The sequence below is a fragment of the Chelonoidis abingdonii genome, chromosome 5 (assembly GCF_003597395.2).
Source record: "Chelonoidis abingdonii isolate Lonesome George chromosome 5, CheloAbing_2.0, whole genome shotgun sequence".
NCBI lineage: Eukaryota > Metazoa > Chordata > Testudines > Testudinidae > Chelonoidis > Chelonoidis abingdonii.
In genome coordinates, this window is record NC_133773.1 from 123,562,890 (window position 1) to 123,583,461 (window position 20,572).

Sequence of the window (20,572 nt, forward strand, 5' to 3'; positions counted from 1 at the left end):
TGTGTTTCAAACCTGAACAGGGAGGGAGGGAGGGAGGACTCTCCCAATGTAATCCCAGATATGAGGCAAAGGAAGGGGGAATTCGAGCCATGCTGACTGCAGGGAAGAGATCGATGGGAAAGGCATAAAGATGAGCTTGCAGTGGACCATAAAAATGCCAGAAATTAATCTACATGCAAAAATGGGCAGAAACTATTGGGTGAAAATCTGAAAAGCCTGATTTCCACTAAAATCAGGCCCATGGAGTGCCCACTTGGTGGTGTAGACGAAGGAAGTTCTCTGCGACCTACTCAGGACATAGATAGCAGCTTACCAGAGGGTTGCATCCAACTGGAGGCCTGGAGGTGGGGGGACTGGTTGGAGTGGAGTGTGGGCCCCAGCTGAGAGGGAAGGAGGCAAGGGGCCTGGCTGGGTGTATAGCCTGGCCTACGTAAACAATGAAGAAGCGTGTGAACCTTTGGTTTACCAATACTGGTTTCACTCTTCTCCTTTCCCACTTCTCTCTCTGCTCCATTTTTAACTCCTTAGCATCTCTTTCCCCACAACTTGATCCTCTTAGAATGAGGTCACAGCTTTTCAGTGGTGGATGATGAGAATGTTTTGGAAGAGGATTTGGCGGTAGAATTTCTGGGTGCCATCCTTCAGACACACAGGGGAGTTAGCAGCAGTGAAGGTGCTGAGTAGCTGGCTTTAGAAGAGAAACAGAAAGTAATAGACAAGGAAACGGGCTTGAGCTGAAGCAGAAGAATAAAACTACTTTTCTGACAGTCAGACAATAAAATAATGGCAAGTCAGTCAGCTGGTAAACTGGATGGAAAGTCAGAGCCTCAAACCAAAGCATACAGGTTACACTGATCTGAAGCAAGGAGCTAAACAAGATTAAAATCCTGCAATGAATGATGCAACTGTGTAACTTCATTACATGGTAGCTCCATGGAGCTCAATGGGACTATGCATTTGAGTAAATTTATGCTCATATGTCAGCATTTGGAAAACTCAGGCTTTTTGTGTTTTTTAAAAATTCCTGACTTTACATCTTGGGTTTTGTTTGTGGATGTGACTGTAAACAACTGGACCTGTTTCACTGACAGCTGCCAAGTTAAAAACGGGGTACATGGGGGAACTCGTTAGTAGCGAAAATTCATAATTGCATAATAATAGCTGCTGATACATCCACACAGAACCATTTGCAATGTACTGCTGAGAAATAACAATGCACAAATTGTGCAGCCCAGACACTCATGAGCGATCAGAGTTCAGGGAATGGCATAAAGTAAAAGAACTGTCACTTATCAATACCACTGCAGCAGCCCAACACTCTCCTTGGGAAATTCCACTGCAGTATAATGCACAACCACCAGAGTGAACTAATTAAAAACGGGGTACAGAAATGACCCGCAGACCAGTCTACTGTCCGACCAGGAAGAAATGCAACAACAAAGAGGGAAGAGTAAACTACACATTTAACAACCTGTCAAGGTTTTATTCCAGAACCCTTTAGATATATGGATGACAACCCACGAGGGACCCTTTCAACAGGGAATGACTATCCCACTTCACAGCCTCGAGGCCACTGTCTGGCCTATCTCCCTCCCGAGCTGTGGGCGAGGAGAAGGGTACCATGAACGGGACACTGGCTGGTACAGCGGGGAGGGGAGAGCTCGCTATGGCTCTGTACGGGGATCAGTTGCTTCTGCTGTTGCCTTTGGCTTCTCCCCTTCGCTGCCAGGCTGGCTCTGATGTCAACCCCCAGGCCGCAGCCACGGGGAAGGGAGCAGCCAGCGAGACTCCCACCGGGGTGGACAGTCACTCACTTACCTGCAGCTGCGGCCGCTGCTGCCCCAGCCTGCTCCGCTGCAGGAACTGACGGTACAACTGCGCCTCGCCCGCCTCCTCCCCGCCGCCGGAGACACGCTAATTCCGCGACTCCGGCGGGGCTGGGGCTGCAGGCGGCGGCGGGGCGCATGGGACTGGCGGGGGCGATCGCGCTGCGGGACGGCGCCTCGGTGCTGCCCCGGGGCTTCTGGGCCGCCCTCAGCGTGTGGCTGGAGAAACCGCAGGTGGTGAACAAGAGACTGAGCGGCTCCCGCATCGAGGCGGAGAGGAGAGTGTCTGCCCCGGCGGGGGCCGGGCACAGGGCCGAGCAAGGCAGGGGAGTGACTGGGGGCGCGGGCGAGGGGACAGGGGCAGCGGAGCGGAAGACTGGGGATGGGGAGAGGGGGACAGGGGCACAGGAGGGGAGGGGGNCCTGAAGAGGATGTAGGATATCGTAAATGCAATCATATTCTCTTGGTTTTAATAATTACTATTATTGCTAAATACCTAGGCTAGACATGTATGCTGACTTTGGTAAACTGTAACATCCTGATTCTGTATCTGATAATCCTGCTTAGTTTAGCTGCTTATTTGGAAGTGTGAAGAAAAACTCAAATTCTAAAAAAAGGGTTCGTGGACTGGGAAGGGGGAGAAGGGGACGGGGACAGAGGAGGAGAGGGGGATGACTGGGGATGGGGGTAAGGGAACAGGGGCAGAGGAGGGGAGGGAAATAGCTGGGGACTGGGAGCAGGGCAGGGAGGAGGAGAGGCAAGTGATTGCTGGGGTTGGGGCTATCCCTCCCCTCACAATGCTGGAAGCTGTCTGGAGTGATTTCTCTGGCATGATTGCTCAGGAGGATTGTGAAATGCCAGCCTTCATTAAAGAACTTGGGAAAGAAAACCAGCCTGAGACAGATGCTCTCAGCCTCAATGCAGTCCTCAGAACTCTGTTCCCTAAAAGTCACCCTCACTGTTCCACTGCACCAAGAAAAGAAATGGTCATAAAAGGTAACTTAACAAAGGGGATGAATGACAGCACAGAGCCAGAGTTGTGGAAACTAGCTGGGCTTTCATATGTGCAAATTCCAGCTGCCTCCTGGACCCATAGCAAGAGGGGATGATAGCAAAGGAATTAAGGCAGCCTGTAAATTCCTGTGATTGTACCAAGGTCAACAGGGGCTGTTACTTTGTAGTGAAAGGTATTTCCCACAGGTGCTAGCGGAGTGCATCTGATTGTTTTGTCTTTAAAGATATGAGTAAAATACTCAGACACTTATCTTTTTGGGGGAAGGGCTTATGCCCCAGTACGACTGTTAGTCTATAAGGTGCCACTGGACTCTATGGCTTTTTAAAGCACTGTGTAAATGCTAAGGATCTGATTTTCAAAAACTCTTAACAGAGGCAGGCACCCAATTCACATGGAAAATCAATTGGAGATTTTGAAAATTCCACCCTAAATATTTATTATTCAGTTTGGTATGTCTGTTACCATGATATTGGATCCAAGTGCTCTTTTAAAGGACACTGACAGCCCCAAACTAGAATCCACCCTTTAAAATACCGTATATTTTCAGCTGTTCTTCTAATCTTGAAAAACCTATTATCATCCAAAATGAAGCACTGAGAAAATTCCAGCGTCTACTAGGTTCTTCACAGCATCATGCTTTATACTATTGCTAAATTTAGCTTGTGTGTGCCATTCTTGTGAACAAGGAGGATATTGAAATAATGCTTATCTATTTTAAGAAGAAAGTGGAAGTATAGTGGTGAGGGGGGAGACTGGTTGGAGCTCCTACAGAAATAGGCCAAACAAAAACACAGCTGGCAGTATAGGTGTAATTGTAGATTTACAAAGCTTGACAATAGCCTTTGAAAGTACAGAACTTAAAAAGGACATCTGGAGCTGTAGAATGTGACATGGCTTGTAAGATTTTTCAGAGCAACTTGGGTCTCTCTGTCTCTTTCACACTATCTGTGTTGCTTAATAATCTTGGCATTTAGGGTTGCCAATCATCCAGGATTGTCTAGGAGTCTCCAGGAATTAAAGATTAATCTTTAAAGATTGTCATATGATGAAACCTCCAGAAACACGTCCAACCAAAATTGGCAACCCTACCTGGCATGGAATTTTAAGCTTTCCTGAACAGACACATATAGGCCACGTCTAGACTACGCGCTGTATCGGCGCGTTAAAATCGATTGCTCCGGGATCGATATATCGCGTCTGATCTAGACGGGATATATCGATCCCTGAGCGCGCTTATATCGATTCCGGAACTCCACCAAAACCAACGGAGTTCCGGAATCGACATGGCGAGCCGCGGACATTGATCTCGCGCGGTGAAGACGGGTGAGTAAATCGATTTTAGGTATTCGATTTCAGCTACGCTATTTTCGTAGCTGAAATTGCGTATCTAAAATCGATTTTTGCGTGTAGTGTAGACCTGGCCATAGTAATGTGTTCTATTCACAGAGAATCTTACTTTTCATTACCCTAATCCTGCACTGTATCCATTCAGAGTGGATCTTTACACCAGTGTGGAATCCCATTGAATAAATATACAGGGTGTGGATTGAATTCTAATACAGGTCCTTGGGAAGGAACCTAAATCCAAAAGCGAGTAAAGTAACTGATCTAAGGCACCAGCACTGACAGCTGCCTTGAAATGCTCAAATATCTTGGAATTCTTACTGAATACCTTTTCTGAAACATTTACAGTGTGTATTGTACTTCTGAATAATTTTTTGAGAATGGAAAAAAAAAATCACTTTTTTTGTGTTTTTATTAGTCAACAGCCCTGTGTCTGGTAGTTTTAAAACTCCCCCCCAGGGGATTCTACATATGGAATATCTTGGTAGACATGTTCCAAAAAAAAAAAAAATTTGAAACATTCAGGTTAGAATGGGCTTACATAGCTTCACATCAGACAGGGAACTGGATAATGATAGATTAAGTTCATTAAGGTCATGCTTACCAAATCCAGTGCTGTACAAAAGTGCAATGCTATCTAAATGTGTCCACACTAGTCACACCCTTTTCTTGATCCTCCATGCCTTGCTACTGAAATCAGTGGGAATTTTGATTGCCTAAGGAATGTAAGCGCAGGCCCTGACTGCCTGTTAGGTGCCCTGTGACTAAGTTGTTGTGTTGGAATGCATGCACTGCTGAAAATAAATAGAAAAGGACAAACAAACGTTGACTTATTTTGTATTTCTGCCGTCTGAAGGGTACTGGAGAAATTAAACTGCAAAATGTTTGCTACAGGATGCTCTTGTGGTTACCTTTATAAATTCATAATGCCAGTGTAGACCAATAACAGCAGTTATAATTCTTTTTTAGCAATGCCATATGGCACATATTAAGCAATTTAGGGTTATTTTATAGGAGGCCATATGGATATATTGAAGATGTGGGAGGTAAAATCAATAACATTTGAGGACTAGTTTATATCATGCTGTTTATGGTTTGCTTCCCTCTTTGTTTTTCCTTGATAGGAAGTTCAAATGAAATGCTGTTTTAAGTTATGTAGGATTTAAGCATGAGGTATGCACACATTTCATTTTAGAGAATGAGAGGGACTTGATAGCTAGATGGTGCGGGCATTTCCGAGCCCGATCTGTAGCTGGTATAAGTCAGCATAGCTCCATTGACTCTGTTTTGGGACCGTATTCTGACATCATATGGAGATTATAAATGTCATTGGACCAGTAAGTTGGTGATTGGATTTTATTCAGCTTCCTTTTGATTCAGAAAATAACACTAAGGAACTTGCTTTCTGCTATCCGAAGTCATCCAGAAGCGTCATCTGGCTATTTGTGTGCTGTCTGCTTGGACTCAGAAGGTTGTATTAAGAGCAAGGAGTGAGGTTTAAGAACGGTAGGACATACCATTTGACTACAAAAAAGGGAAGTTAATTAAAGCCAGCCTTGTACAGTATATGTTAACAAGATTTCAATCAACAGCCAGATTATTTGACATCTCCCATTCTTGCATTAACAAGGAAACATGGTGTGTGAAAGTTTTGTTCAGCGTCACCCACAAAAAGTACAGTTTGGGAGCTGTGTGGTTATGCTTCCTCAGTGCTGTGTGTGTAATTAAGTGTCCAAGTGCTGCATTGTGCCTTTCAGAGCTTTTCTTGAATGCTGAACTGAGTACTTATCTATCCCAAGTACAACTGCTGCCGCTGATTCATTTTTCTGGTGAGGTTTTGACTACCTACTTCGCAAAGAATCCCAAAGGTCGCTGCTTGCAGTTAAACACAAGGAGGCAGTTGTGATTGCTACAGATGCAGAATACAGCAGCCCATTATACTGCACTTTGTCAGAAGGAAGTTATCTTTTGAGTGAAAGAAGAAATGCTAACTTACCAAAAACCAAACAAGGCTCCTGCACCTGAAATGTATGGTGCTATTTGGGATGGTATTCGAGGGGCAGATGGGAATAGCTGGCTTTTACTTTCATATTTTGTGATCATAAAATACAAACAAGAAGTTATATATAAAATTATATGTGATATCTATCCTTCCCCTTCCATTTATATGGCACCTGTCTTCTTAGACCCATATCCTTCAGACACTTGGCACATACATAAGCATACATAATACACGTGGATACTCAATAAGAGCCAATAGGACTGGTCAGATGTGTCAGTATTTGTAAGATCAGGGCATTAGGTCAGAGGCTAAAAAGTAGATTGAAATGAGAGGGGAGAGCTCTCACTGCACTAACTCAGGGGGAGCGGGAGTGTGGGGGGAGAATTGCTCACTGAAGCTGGAGAGAAGAGAGTGTGCTCCTCTCTGATTCTGGTCCCTCTCTCTTACTTTAACCCTTGCCTTGCTCCACAGTCCTGCAAACACAGCTTCGGCTGAAACCCTGCACAAGACCAGCTTGGAGATCCAACGGGTTCGCTTTGGGGCAGGGCCCTTGTCTTTATGTGTTTGTACAGCACCTAGCCCAGTTGGGGGATCTGGATATTACTACAGTTGAAATGTAATAGTAGTAAATGAAGTTAATCTGAGGTGTGATTATTGCTAGTTGAAAACTTTTTTTCCAGTTTTGAACAGGTTAGTTCACAAAGTTGTTAATAGGTGTCTTCCTGCTCTTTTGCATTACAACAGCTATGTACTGCCCTGGGTAGTTGTATTGCCATCAATTTGGAATTTACTTTCCAGGCTTCCAGTTTTAAAGAGACAGCGAGTAGCAATGTTATGGTGTTAAATGACTTTCAGCAATAGATATCCGGCCACATATTTATTATACCACATGGTCCCTTAGAAATCAGCTAACATGTTTTATAGTTAAGCACACATGTAAATCTCTGCAGGGTCAGGGCCTTAGAAATGCTGCAAAACATCTTGCAGTAATATGCACAATATTGCAAACTGTATAAAGAATCAGCAGTTTTAGACGGCAGAGCTGTTCCTTACACTGCACCTCTCCTGAGCATTAGGGAACATTAGGCTCCTATCTCTGCATTTAAATACAGCTTGCTTCTCTAAATTGTGCTATGGTATAAATAGCAAAATACTGGCTTCTTATTTTGCGTGGCTTAGAATTACCCAAGTTTCTAAACAACATAATAGTTTGAGCCAATAATATTCAACAGTTTACAAATCTTTTCAGATACCTTTAATGGGACTGTGACCTTTCTACCATTGGAGGAAAATGATGAAGGAAAATATCAGGTTAAAAAGTGCAACATTTATCAAATTCGACTTAGACACACTAAAGATGATGAATGGTGAGTGCTGGGGAGAGAAAGGGGAAGCAAACCTCTGCACTGGCCTAAGATGACACCATCCTTTTCTGTAATGTGTCTGGATGGTTTGATTTGTGTTATATAGGGCCTGATTCATGTGATAGTCCCCTGCTCCTTATATATGCTATGATCGTCCTATGGCAGTATGTGCACAGCTGAGTCCATTCACTTGATCTAAAATTCTTAGTTCACTGTTCTCAGAGACCTGAACTGAGTGCATTCTTCTTAGTTAGGGCTTGATCCTGCTCCTTTGAAGGCAATGGGAATTTCACATTGACTTTAATGGGGGAAGGATCAGTCCCTCAGATCCTTATTGAATGAATCATACTGTGGATCACGGTGTCATCCTGCCGTAATAGAAAAGTAACCTTTTCATTTAATCAAGTCTGCTTTTGTTTTATAATTGCTAGATATTAAATGTTTCTCAGTTAATTGAAAAATCCCAAATTTGTATCTGTACAACTAAGCCTGTTCCAATTTTGCATGGATAGGATTATGAATCGTGTCATCTGACTTCCTTAAAAATGTTTTATAATCTGGTCACAGAGTCACTTCTGAAGTGTACTCAGCATAAAGTTAAGCATTTGTGTATGTGCAGTATCAGGATCAAAGTTGGAGATTTCTCCAAGTTGGGACATGGCACTCTAAAATCATGAAAATTAAATTTGTGGAATGCCTGGCACAGTCCTGCAAGGTGCTGAGCACTCTAGTCCTGATGCCACAAAGCCACTTTGCATTTAGACGTGTTAGTGGTCCCATTGACTGCTCACATGCTTTCATTAAGCATGTGTTTTAAGTGCTTTGCTGGATCAGGACTAGAGAGTTGAGCCATCTTGCAGTGTCATGTCCCTAGTATACCCCTCAGTCCGTGCTGCAGTGTTACATAAAGTACACCCATGTGTAATGTCTGGTTTAGTTTTAAATGCCTTAAACCAGTGATTCCCAAACTTTTCAGCATTCCACCTCCTTTTTAATTTTCGTCCCCCCGCCTCTCCTTTACCATCATCCAACCTTCCCTGATTCTTGTCCCCCATCCCCCCCCCCCCCAAGGACTCCCTATTCCTAACTGCCCCCCCCCCAAGACCTCACTTCCTATCCAACCCCCCCTGCTCCTTGTCCCCTCACTGCCACCTTCTGGGACTCCACTCCCTATCCAACACCCCTGCCCTTTGTCCTCTGACTGCCCCCTCCTGGGACTCCCTGGAAACTCACCCCCTATCTAACCCACCCCTGCTCCTTGTCCCCTGACTGCCCCCTCCCCGACCCCACCTCCTATCCAACCTTCCCTGCACTCTGTCTCCTGACTGCCTCAACCCCTATCCACGCCCCTACCCCGTGACAGGGCCTCCAGGACTCCCACGGCTATCCAACCCCCCGCTCCCTGACTCCCCCCCCAGAACCACTGCCCCATCCAATCACTCCTGTTTCCTGACTGCCCCTTGGGACTTTCTGCCCCTTGTCCAACCTCCCCACTCCCTTACCAAGCCGCTTAAAGCGGCAGGACTGGCTTATTGGAAAGCCTGGGAAGTGGACGGGTGGGCTCAAGCTGCACTGTCTGCGTGGCAGTGTGGCTGTGGGGCAGGGGGGACAGGAGGGGAGGGGCAGGGGGCTAGCCTCACTGGCCAGGAGCTCAAGGGCCAGGCAGCCTCGTGTCCCCCTTGGAATTTCTTCACTCCCCCCTCGGATGGGCACACCCCCCCATTTTGGGAACCAATGCCTTAAACAATAGGAATTCTACCACATCTTCTGGGAGACTCTTTTACTGCCAAACAGAATTCATTGTTAAGATGTTTTCTCTTTTACTCACTCTGTTTTCTGTTGTTTTCATGTGTTACCTAGTTGTTTCTTGTTCTATGTCTTGGACCTCCCTGAATATCTCATTTTCTTCTTGGATCTTTATAGCCTTCACATAATTTTGTAATGTTATCAACTCTCTTGCATAGGCCCCAACCCTGCAAACAGTTATGTGATTAACATGGTGCACATGAATAGTCCTGTTGAAGCCAATGGGGCAACTGAAGTGAGCAAAGTTGTGTGTGCTTAAGTGTTTGCAGGATTGGCACCCTAGTCTCCAGATAGCCAAGCTATAAATAGCAATTCTTCTGAGCTTTCCTGGTATGTCAGTTCCTTTCTTCAATACACAGGGTGGGATTTTCAAAAGCATTCAGCATTGGGAGCCACTAACTACAACGGGAGCAGTTAGGCCAATGCTGAATGCTTTTGAAAATCCTTCCCTATGATGTATGCAAAAGATAAATGTAATAAAGCTTGTGTTTAAAGTGGCCTCTGCTGATTTTTTTCTCTTGTATGAGCCTTTAGTTTAATCATTGACATACACTGTATTTATTCAGATTTCTTTTATTTTTAAAGGTCTATGTCTATTTTAACTTCATCTCCAGAAAACTGGGTCACAGATGGAATAGTATACCCCAAAAGAACGTGGCTTGGAAAGGAACTATTGTCCAAACTGGCTAAATGGTCCACTGAGGAAAAGCAGAGTGAGTTTAAAAGTACACTCTCGCTCATTTCTGTGGCTAAATACAGCAGAGTTTATCAGGCGCTAAAAAAAAAATACAAAGAAATGGTAAAGGTAAGTGTGGCGATAAAATCTAGATTCCCATTCTCTCATAGAGTTTTCTGCTTCTTAGTGAGACTGTGGTCTTAGTTAAAAGAGGAGAAATCTATTTGAAAATCATTAAATTAAAATTGTTTCTTGATTTTAAAGTTCCCTGTGTATGTGAAGAGAGTTCAGTGTTATTTCTTAGTGTTGGTGGTGGTTATGAGTCAAATTGAAATGTGCACTTGTAATTCTTAACTAGGAGAAAATGACGAGCAAGGTAGCATCTGAGGTGCAGAGCCTTGATGTGCTTCCGATAACATTTTCAAAAGCAAGGCTGACTGACTTAGGAGCCTACGTCCAGGTTTTCAAAAGTGAATTATGCACGTAGGAGTCTAAATCTCACTGAAAGTCATTGTTGCCTTAGGTGCTTAAATACCTCCGACAGCCTGGCTCTAAGTGACTTGGGAAAATGAGACTTAGGATCTTAAGTTACTTTGGCACTTTTGAGAGTTTTACCCTCTGTGGCTTTCTTTAGGCCTCTGCTGCTGATGTTTTACCATCAAATTTCCTAACAGTTTCCACCCTAGGCTGTGATAAATCCTGTGTGCATTCACATGTGTGGGAGTGTTTGCTTTCCAAGCATTTGCTCTTCAAGAATTATTTTTTGAGCTCCAGGGAGCCTTCATCTGTATTGAGGGTGAATTTCACCAGAGCCAGGGAAACCATCTCAACTGTCTCTTCAATCTGGGGGTGGCATTTTAACAAGACTTTCCTTTCTGTCTCAGCCTATTGCTGTGGTGGGTGCATAGTATATATGTAGCTGCCCACTTCATGCTCCTTCCAAGGGAGCTTCAGCCAATCCAGTCATGCTAGATAGGTTGTCAAGAAGGCTTGACATTGTATACTGCCATCTCAGTATCCTACACCACCGGTTCCTCACTGGTTCACTTGAAGTCAGTGTGGTGAGAATTAACAGGGGCTTGAAGGACACTGCCCCTGGCCCACAGCTCTGAAATGAACCTGTGACTGGGACCTGTTGGGTCAGAGAGAGGCTCTTATGGCAACCCATTTCCCATCTCATTCTCTCGAATGATATGTTTTGTTCTATCCCAAATCCTTTGCTTCCAGAGCCTTTCTCTTCCTTCACATAGTTCTGCACAGGTGTTAGTGCAGTCCTAGCGATCAGGATACAGGTACAGTAGGGCTGTGATTCACTTTACTTCCTGGCTCCCCAAGTAGCTCTTATTTGGTGAGCGACAAGGCAGACCTAATTCCCTCTTCTCGTTCACTTAGGGTCTGATCCAAAGCCCATTGAAGTCAATGGGAGTCTTTTCATTGATTTCAGTAGACTTTTAATCAGGCTTTAGGCACAGGAGTCTGATTCTGTGACGTGTGGAGTGCCAGGATGGTCACTACACTGCCAGAGATTAAACAAATCCTTTTATGAAAAGTAGTGTAAAATTTTTACTGGGATATTATCTTCCTCATGGAAGAAATATCAGTATAAATAAGACGGAGGCTGGTCTCGTGGCCAAGGCGTCTCACTCATGAGATCTGGGTTTAGTTCACAGCTTTGCAATAAGCAAATCACTTAGTCTTTCTGGGGCGTAATACTTATTTTCTCCTCCCCTTTGTCTGTCTTTTTTTATTTAGACTGTAAGCTCTTCAAGATTCTATTATGCTCAGTTCATTCCCTTCTGTGATCTATAGGCACCTAAGATCCCTCTAAGCTGCGTGGCTGTACAGCAGGCTATCAAGGACTACGCATCTCTCCCCCAGTCCCGGGCTGCTGTGGCAATAGAGGGCTGGGGGGAGTCCTCTTCCCCTGCTGCATCCCCAGGGCAGCCTGTACCCCAAACCTCTCATCCTGGCCCCACCCCAGAGCCCACACCTCCAGCTGGAGTCCTCACCCTCCCGCACCCCAATGCTCTGCTCCAGCTCTGAGCCCCCTCCCACACCCTGGACCCCTCATCCCCAGCTCCACCTTAGAGCCCTCACCCCCAGCTGGAGCTCCCAACCCTCTACTCCAGCCCCGAGTCCCCTCCTGGACCCCAAACCCCTCATACCTGGCCCCACCCCAGAGCCTGAACTCCCAGCCAGAGTTCTCACCCCACCCCAACCCTCTCCCCTAGCCCTGAGCTCCCCTCCTGCACCCCAGACCCTTCATCCCCGGCCCCACAGCCAGAACCCACACTTCCCCGCACTCCAACCCTGAGCCACCTCCTACACTCTGAACCCCTTGGCCCCACCCCTGCCACCAATCACCTCTATATTGGTGCACATAACAAAATTAATTCCGCACATGGATGTAAAATATTAGGGGGAACATTGATAGGCACTGCTGTAATATAAATAATAATCTTTCCAATGTGAGACATAGCCATACCAATAGATATGAATTTTCCTGAGTCACATAATAAGCAGACCGGCGCACCTGCAGTGTACTAGAGAACATGTGGTGGGCTTTGTTCAGTGTGATTTGCACATATGGAACCATAAATGGTCCTGAAATTTACCTTGACTGAATGACTGCAGATGTTCTCTATCCTAGTGTGCGTATACCAGTTAGTTTATTGTGTGACTCAAAAAAATTTATGCAGTCTCATATTCCTTGTCATGGAGTAAGATATATATATATATATTTTTTTTCAATTAATGGAAAGATTAGAATTCCATAATGTTCAGTGATAGGTTAAAGATGGAGTGACTATCAAGGCCAGTCTAGTTGAGCATGTTCTTTAAAGAGATGTGGTTAAAATGACAAAGCAATTGGTAATTTTACTTCTGTTTATCTGAAGGTGTGGCCTGAAGTAACAGATCCTGAAAAATTTGTATATGAAGATGTTGCCATTGCTACTTATCTGCTGGTAAGTGACTGCTCAGCCTAAAGCCATTGCAGAGAAACTAAATAAATTCTTTGCATCGGTCTTCACGGCTGAGGATATGAGGAAAGTTCCCAGACCTGAGCCATTCTTTTTAGGTGACAAATCTGAGGAACTGTCGCAGATTGAGGTGTCATTAGAGGAAGTTTAGGAACAAATTGATAAACTAAATAATAATAAATCACCTGGACTAGATGGTATTTGCCCAAGACTTCTGAAGGAACTCAAATGTGAAATTGCAGAACTGCTATCATTTAAATCAGCTTCTGTACCTGGAAGATAGCTAATGTGATGCCAATTTTTAAAAATGGCTCCAGAGGTGATCTCATCAATTACAGGCTGATAAGTCTGATGTCGATGCCAAGCAAACTGGTTGAAACGATAGTAAAGAACAAAATTGTCAGACACCTACTTGAACATAATTTGTTGGGGAAGAGTCAAGATGGTTTTGTAAAGGGAAATCATGCTTCACCAATCTACTAGATTTTTTTTGAGGGGGTCGACAAGCATATGGACAAGGGGGATCCAGTGGATATAGCGTACTGAGATTTTTAGAAAGCTTTTAACAAGGTCCCTCACCGAAGTCTTTTAAGCAAAGTAAGCTGTCAAGGGATAAGAGGGAAGGTCTTCTCCTGGATTGGTAACTGGTTAAAAGATAGGAATCAAACGGTAGGAATAAATGGTCAGTTTTCAGAATGGAGAGGTAAATAGTTGTGTCCCTCAGGGGTCTGTACTGAGACCATCCTATGCAACATATTCATATATGATCTGGAAAGGGGGGTAAACAGTGAGGTGGCAAAATTTGCAGATGATACAAAACTACTCAAAATAGTTAAGTCCCAGGCAGACTGCGAAGAGCTATCAAAGGATCTCTCAAAACTGGGCAACAAAATGGCAGATGAAATTCAACATCGATAAATGCAAAGTAATGTACATTGGAAAACATAATCCTACCCATACATATAAAATGATGGGGTCTAAATTAGCTATTAACACTCAAGAAAGAGATCTTGGAGTCATTGTGGATAGTTCTCTGAAAATATCCACTCAGTGTGCAGTGGCAGTCAAAAAAGCAAACAGAATGTTGGGAATTGTTAAGAAAGGGATAGATAACAAGACAGAAAATATCATATTGCCTCTATATAAATCCATCGTATGCCCACATCTTGAATACTGTGTGCAGATGTGGTCGCCCCACCTCAAAAAAGATATGTTGGAGTTGGAAAAAGTTCAGAAAAGGGCAACAGAAATTATTAGGGATATGAAACGGTTTCCATATCAGGAGTGATAAATAAGACCAGGACTTTTCAGCTTGGAAAAGAGACGACTGAAGGGGGATACGATAGAGGTGTATAAAATCATGACTGGTGTGGAGAAAGTAAATTTGGAAGTGTTGTTTTTTCCTTGTCATAACACAAGAACTAGGGGTCACCATATGAAATGAATAGGTAGCAGGTTTAAAACAAATGGAAGTATTTCTTCACACAACCTGTGGAACTCCTTTCCAGAGGATGTTGTGAAGGCCAAGACTATAACGGTTCAAAAAAGAGCTACGGTAACTTCTCACTTAACACTGTAGTTATGTTCCTGAGAAATGCGACTTTAAGTGAAACAACGTTAAGTGGGGAGTTACTGTAGATAACTTCATGGAGGATAGGTCCATTAATGGCTATTAGTCAGGATGTGCAGGGATGGTGTCCCTAGCCTCTGTTTGCCAGAAGCTGGGCATGGATGACAGGGGATGTATCACTTGAAGATTACATGTTCTCTTTATTCCTTCTGGGGCACCTGGCTTTGACAGGATACTGGGCTAGATGAACCTTTAGTTTGACCCAATATGGCCATTATTGTGTTCTTACATTCTAATGCAATTTAAATTGCACACCCCTGAGAAAATCCACATTTTTTTTAGTGTATTATTAATTTTTAAAATGTAATGCCTGTAGTGTTCTACATTGAGAATGGAAGAACCAAGAGCACCACAGAGTTTACAGATCTAGGGAAAAAATCCATTTAAAAAGAGGGGATATATAACTGACATTCTAATGCTCTCAGACATAGTGTTAAATGAACCTAGAAAGTGGCTTTTGCTTATTACAAACTGAGATTGAAAGAGTCCAGAAAATGGCAGTGGAGCGGAGGGTTTTAAATATGATGAGTGGTTATGAAAGCTATGACTATGTATCGTGGAAAGGAAAAGGCTTAGAGGGTACTTAATATGCTCAACAGTGTAGTGAAAACTGGTTAGTCTCTCTGTTATTCTATTCTAGAATACAAAAAAGGAGACACTTGACAACATTAATAGCAAGTAAATTTAGAACAAATACAAATAACTGTTTTGTAAAGTGTGTAGTTGGCACTAGCTATTCCCTGTTGCAGGAGATCATTGAATTAAATAGACTCACAGGATTTTAGAAAAGACTAGATTGGAAGATCTGGGGTAGCAAAAATGGAATAGTAATTAGAGCAGTAGACTTGAGAGTGGAAATCTAGTGTATGTCTACACTATGGAATTATTCCGATTTTACAGAAACCGTTTTTTAAAACAGATTGTATAAAGTCGAATGCATGCGGCCACACTAAGCACATTAATTCGGTGGTATGCGTCCATGTATCGAGGCTAGCATCGATTTTTCGGAGCGTTGCACCGTGGGTAGCTATCCCATAGTTCCCACAGTCTCCCTCACCTATTGGAATTCTTGGTTGAGATCCGAATGCATGATGGGGCCAAAACAGTGTTGCGGGTGATTCTGGGTAAATGTCGTCACTCATCCCTTCCTCCGTGAAAGCAAGGTAGACAATCATTTCGCGCCCTTTTTCCCTGGATTGCAGCAAAAATGGAAAGTGAATTAGAGCCAGAACTTGAGAGTGAAATGCTATGTATGTCTATACACAGGGATTATTCCGATTTTACAGAAAGCCGTTTTTTAAACAATGTATAAAGTGAATGCATGCGCCACACTAAGCACATTAATGCGTGGTAGCGCCATTGTTATCGGGGGATGGGCCGGGGGGGCCCCCCCTTAGCCATCAGAATGTTCGAGCCGTTGCACCGTGGTAGCTATCCCATAGGCCACGAGTCCCTCACCTATTGGCAATTCTTGGTTGAGACCGATAGCGTGACGGCCAGACGGAGTGTGCGGTATCTGGGTAAAGTTCCTCACTCATCCTCCTTCCGTGAAACAAGTAGACAATCATTCGCGCCCTTTTCCCGATGCACGCAGCACGCCATAGCATGGCAACCAAGTGTAGCCTTGTCACTGCATCACGCGTAGGACTGGATCCGCGGACAGACCGGATAGCAGCGCTGACACAGGCCACATCATGCCTGCAAGGTCAGAGACGGTACCAGCCTAACACCACTGCAATGAAATGGCGATCATGGTTATCAACTTTTGGTATCATCTGCTGCGTCATGGGGCCCTGCTGGCTAACGAGGTCGGCCAAGGGCGCATGAAAAAAAATGGGAAAACTCCCCAGGTTCATGTCCCTTTTTAGTTGGTCTAAACACTACGAGGCATCCGCCTAAGAAATGGGTGCAGGTCTACAGAGAACCAGAGAGCACAGGCCTCTCTGGTCAGAGCCCCAGATATCCCAGAAATAGAGCGCATCCATTCGGGTTCACTGCAACAACCCCACCATTGCTGCCCCCCCCTCACACGCCGCCTGCCAGGCATGTCCCCCCCATTTGTTGATAAGTAAAAAAGAATCAGAATAAGAACGAAATCGTTAAGGAGATAAAACGAAGGGAGCACCTCCCCGCTATAAGGCAGGAGTACAAACTGCAAACAAAGGGGAAGGGAACCAGCCCGATGCTAAGAGACGGTGTTTCAATCCTTTGGCACTGTCGGCAACGGATGACGCAGAACATTCCCATTGTGCCAGTGCCCCCAGCCGACTCAACGAAGCCCACCAGAACCACCAATGTAAGACATGTCCCACATTTTACCGAGTCACATAAAGCGAAGGAGGACGGCTGTACCGCGCAGCAACCGGCACCAGCAGCATGCATAGCATACAACATTGAAAAAGCGAGAAATGATGTCCCTTCTTCAGGGAGGGAGGAAACATAAATTGACAACATAAACGCCCGAACCACCAGGACAAGTTTGACCCTACAGCATGGGACCAGCAAGAAGGCAAAATCTTCGACGGGGTACTGGATCCTCATCCCGCTCCCTCCCTCCAGCGCGACTTGGCTTTCCATATCTGCACACAGCACTGGTGACCCGCGTGGCCTCTGTCGAGATGTTCAAATGCGTTGGCATTCGCTTTGAACAAGCTCTGATAGAACAATTACCCCCATAAAGCGATCAGATCCAGTATCTCCCATACAGTCCATGCTGATCAGCGCTCCACGCTGGGCAAACAGGAAATGAAATTCAAAAGTTCGCGGGGCTTTTCCTGTCTACCTGGCCAGTGCATCCGACTCCAGATTGCTGTCCAGAGCAGTCACAATGGTGCACTGTGGGATAGTTCCCAGAGGCCAATACCGTCGAATTGCGGCCACGCTAACCCTATTCTGAAATGGCAATACCAATTTGAGCGCTACTCCCCTCGTCGGGGAGCAGTACAGATATCGATATTAAGAGCCCTTTGTCGATATAAAGGGCTTCGTTGTGTGGACAGGTGCAGGGTTAATTTGGTTTAACCCTGTTAAATTCGGTATAAACCCGTAGTGTAGACCAGGCCTGGATTGTATTCCCAGTTCTGACACTGGCTTCCTATCTAATATGATTTTAATTACTTCAGATGAGATTTCCAAAGCAGTCTAGGAGAAGATAAGGGTGAAATTTTCAAAAGCACCTATAAGTCCCATTTTCAAAAGAAATTGAGGGCCACATTTTCAAAGGTATTTAGGCACCAAAAAATGTAAATTGGTGCCTACTTGGATTTATCTGGATCTTTAAGCACCTAAATACCTTTGAAAATCTAGCCTTAAATTATTTAGGCTCCTAAATCACTGAGGCATTTTAACATTTTCTGAGGAAGTCTAAATGCCCTAGACTGCTCTGAAAATCTCAATCATAACCTCTGTGATTCAACTTTTTCATCTGTAAAATAAAATATTAGTGAAGATACTCCCGTATGGACAGTGCTTTATAATGCAATACTATTGCTTACAATTTTATTTTCAAAGATAACATTTGTAGATGGATACCAATATTAGGGGAATACAGTCACATTCTTTAGGGGTAAGATCATCAGATCGTATGGAATATTCTCTAAGAATTTTTTGTTTTTTATTTTTAAAATACTTTGTGACAGTGGCTGTAAGTTTAACCTATTGTGTTCCTTGAGATAATGTATGTCCTATGAAGTGACAGTAATTCTCTTAACTGAATCATTTTAACAATTGATATTATTGGTTACAAAAGCTACTTGACATTACCCAGGGTACAATTTGGACTGTGAACAGCTGTGTCCCCTCAATTCTCCAACCTGGGGTACCTTTTACACTGGTTTGCTGTGAGAGCAACCACTCCTGGTCTGCTCACAGACAGCTTCCAGTATGCAAATTATTCCCAGCTGTATAGTGGCTATAGCCAGCCACTCCTAAATTATACTGCGGAGCAACACCAGCAAATTCCTAGTCCCAAACTTGTCCCCAGAAATATGCATGTTATATGGCCCAGATCTTTCCTTCTGGACAATATAAGCTCATAGAAAGTCCGTTGTTTTATTAATAGAAAATGATATTCACAAATCTTGTTATCTCAAATGGAGTCTCCCAAACATTTCAATTCAAATACACTGTTATGGATAAAACAATGAAACAAGTTTATTAACTACAGAAAGAAAGATTTTAAATGATTACAAGTAATGAGGCATAAAAGTCAGAATTGGGGTTACAAAGAAGCAAGGTAAAATGCTTTAATACCTAACTTAACAAGCTAAGTGAATACAAAGCAAAAGGCCTCTCAGCACATGCTTTAGCAGTCTTGCTGGCTGGAATCCTTTTAGCCAGGATCCCTTCCCCAGTTCAGAGCTGTTTCTTTTCTTCAGGTATTGTGACTGCTGTGGATAGAGAGAGAGGGAGGAATAATTTTGGGGCAGTTATTCCTCTTTCTTACAGTTCTTTTCCCTTTGAAAATCACTTCCAGCTGAGGGTCAGGACACAAAATCTAGGATGGAACCTTCAGCAAATGTTCCTTTGCCAACATGTAAATTTCTCACTCATGCTCTTTTTCCTGCCAAAGAATGTCCACATAACCAGATGATTGATAGTCCATTTTGTTGTCACCTGGGCGAGTTGTCGGTTTGCATTTTGTTTCCGAGGAATTAATTTGTGTCTGCTTTTCTAAACTTGGAACATATCTCAGTAATGTCATACAGTAGAATCTTCTAACTTTACAAACAGTGTTGCCACATATGTTTTATTGGGACAATAATCAGCAAATTATGAGTTTTCAAATGATACCTCACAAAACATACTTTGTACAAAATTTATCATAGTCTCGTAAAGGGGTGAACAAAAGGATACAAATGTCACCGCTACTCATTAACTTATTATTAAGCAATATATCTATCCATCCTTCTTGCAGAATTTTAAAATATCAGAATTATGGTGTACACTACTGAGCCATTTGTAAATAGGTTAAAGAGATGTTTTAAAAGAATATTGTCAACCTTTATCTCTTTTCATGGACTTCGCCTTCCACTGGCAACCAAACTGAAGGGAAACCCATAGAACTTTTTTTTGCTCTGGGATCACGTTGAGTTGACATGCTCTTTAGGCACATTTGGTATGTGTTGTGAAATGGATTGATGCACATGGGAGGGGCTAGATCTGTGTAGGAGATGATTGGCACCTCACAGGAACTGTGCTGCAGTGCCAACATGCTTAATATCATGATCTGTAAAGTGGAAAATGTAAACACAAGCTGGTATTTTGATAGAATGCACCAAAATCACAACTTGTGGGAGGGAATGAAGTGAATATTCATGAAACTAACAATTTAGCAACAATCAAAGGCACAGACATCAATTCTGTGTTCAAAAGGTTCCTGTTATTTTTGTTTCTTCTAAGCAAAAGCAATCCTACTCAGTTGATTGTGCCTGTTGTAACATCTGATTAAGAGAGACAGTTTGTCTGGTACTTAAAGTCATAGAATAGGCGCCTATAACAAAATCCATGTCCTGCATTCAACAGACAATTATCAGAAGAATTGCCTGTGCAGCTGGGACTAGAATCGTGATCCTTTGACTCAATCAACTCAGGCCTCTTTCACTTGAGCTAAAAGAGTTATTTTGTAGCTGTCCGTCAAGTAAAGTGCAGCATCACATTCAGATGCACAAAGCCAATGTATTATGCAGAGTCTAGGATCGTAGTTTCCAGCTCTGCCACTGATTCTCTGTGTGACCACCTGTAAAGCAGATGTTAATACTTACCTATTGCTACTCTCTGGCTTTAACCACTCAGTTCCTACTTAAGCTTGCAAAGTATAGGAACATCTCATGTTAATGGTCCCTTTGAGGTCTGAACCTGGGTGGTGCTGAGTACTCTCAACTTCTGTTGGCTTAGATGTGAATATGGAGGGGTGCTCAGAACTTCATA

At 43.6% G+C, this 20,572-nt stretch overlaps 2 protein-coding genes across 10 annotated transcripts in view; one reads left to right on the plus strand and one right to left on the minus strand.

Annotated features, from left to right (window-relative positions):
- The window catches only part of ACOX3 (acyl-CoA oxidase 3, pristanoyl), a 66,430-nt gene extending 64,252 nt beyond the window's left edge, over nt 1-2,178 (minus strand). For 2 of the 4 annotated variants that reach the window (XM_032767220.2, XM_032767218.2), the window contains exon 1: nt 1,819-1,901. Coding sequence is in view for 1 of the 4 variants with exons in the window: in XM_032767219.2 (XP_032623110.1) it covers nt 1,819-2,092 (274 nt within the window). In the remaining 3 variants the exon portion in view is untranslated. Of the gene's footprint in view, nt 1-1,818 lie in introns of all 4 variants that reach the window. The other 2 variants (XM_032767219.2, XM_075066615.1) reach the window with 2 other exon arrangements.
- TRMT44 (tRNA methyltransferase 44 homolog) overlaps nt 2,004-20,572 on the plus strand; it is a 33,543-nt gene continuing 14,974 nt past the window's right edge. For 3 of the 6 annotated variants that reach the window (XM_032767222.2, XM_032767223.2, XM_032767224.2), the window contains exons 1-4: nt 2,468-2,822; nt 7,437-7,554; nt 9,943-10,162; nt 12,931-12,999. In XM_032767222.2, coding sequence (XP_032623113.2) covers nt 2,498-2,822; nt 7,437-7,554; nt 9,943-10,162; nt 12,931-12,999 — 732 coding nt within the window. In that variant the 5' untranslated portion in view covers nt 2,468-2,497. Of the gene's footprint in view, nt 2,061-2,467; nt 2,823-7,436; nt 7,555-9,942; nt 10,163-12,930; nt 13,000-20,572 lie in introns of those variants that run through there. The other 3 variants (XM_032767225.1, XM_032767227.1, XM_032767226.2) reach the window with 3 other exon arrangements.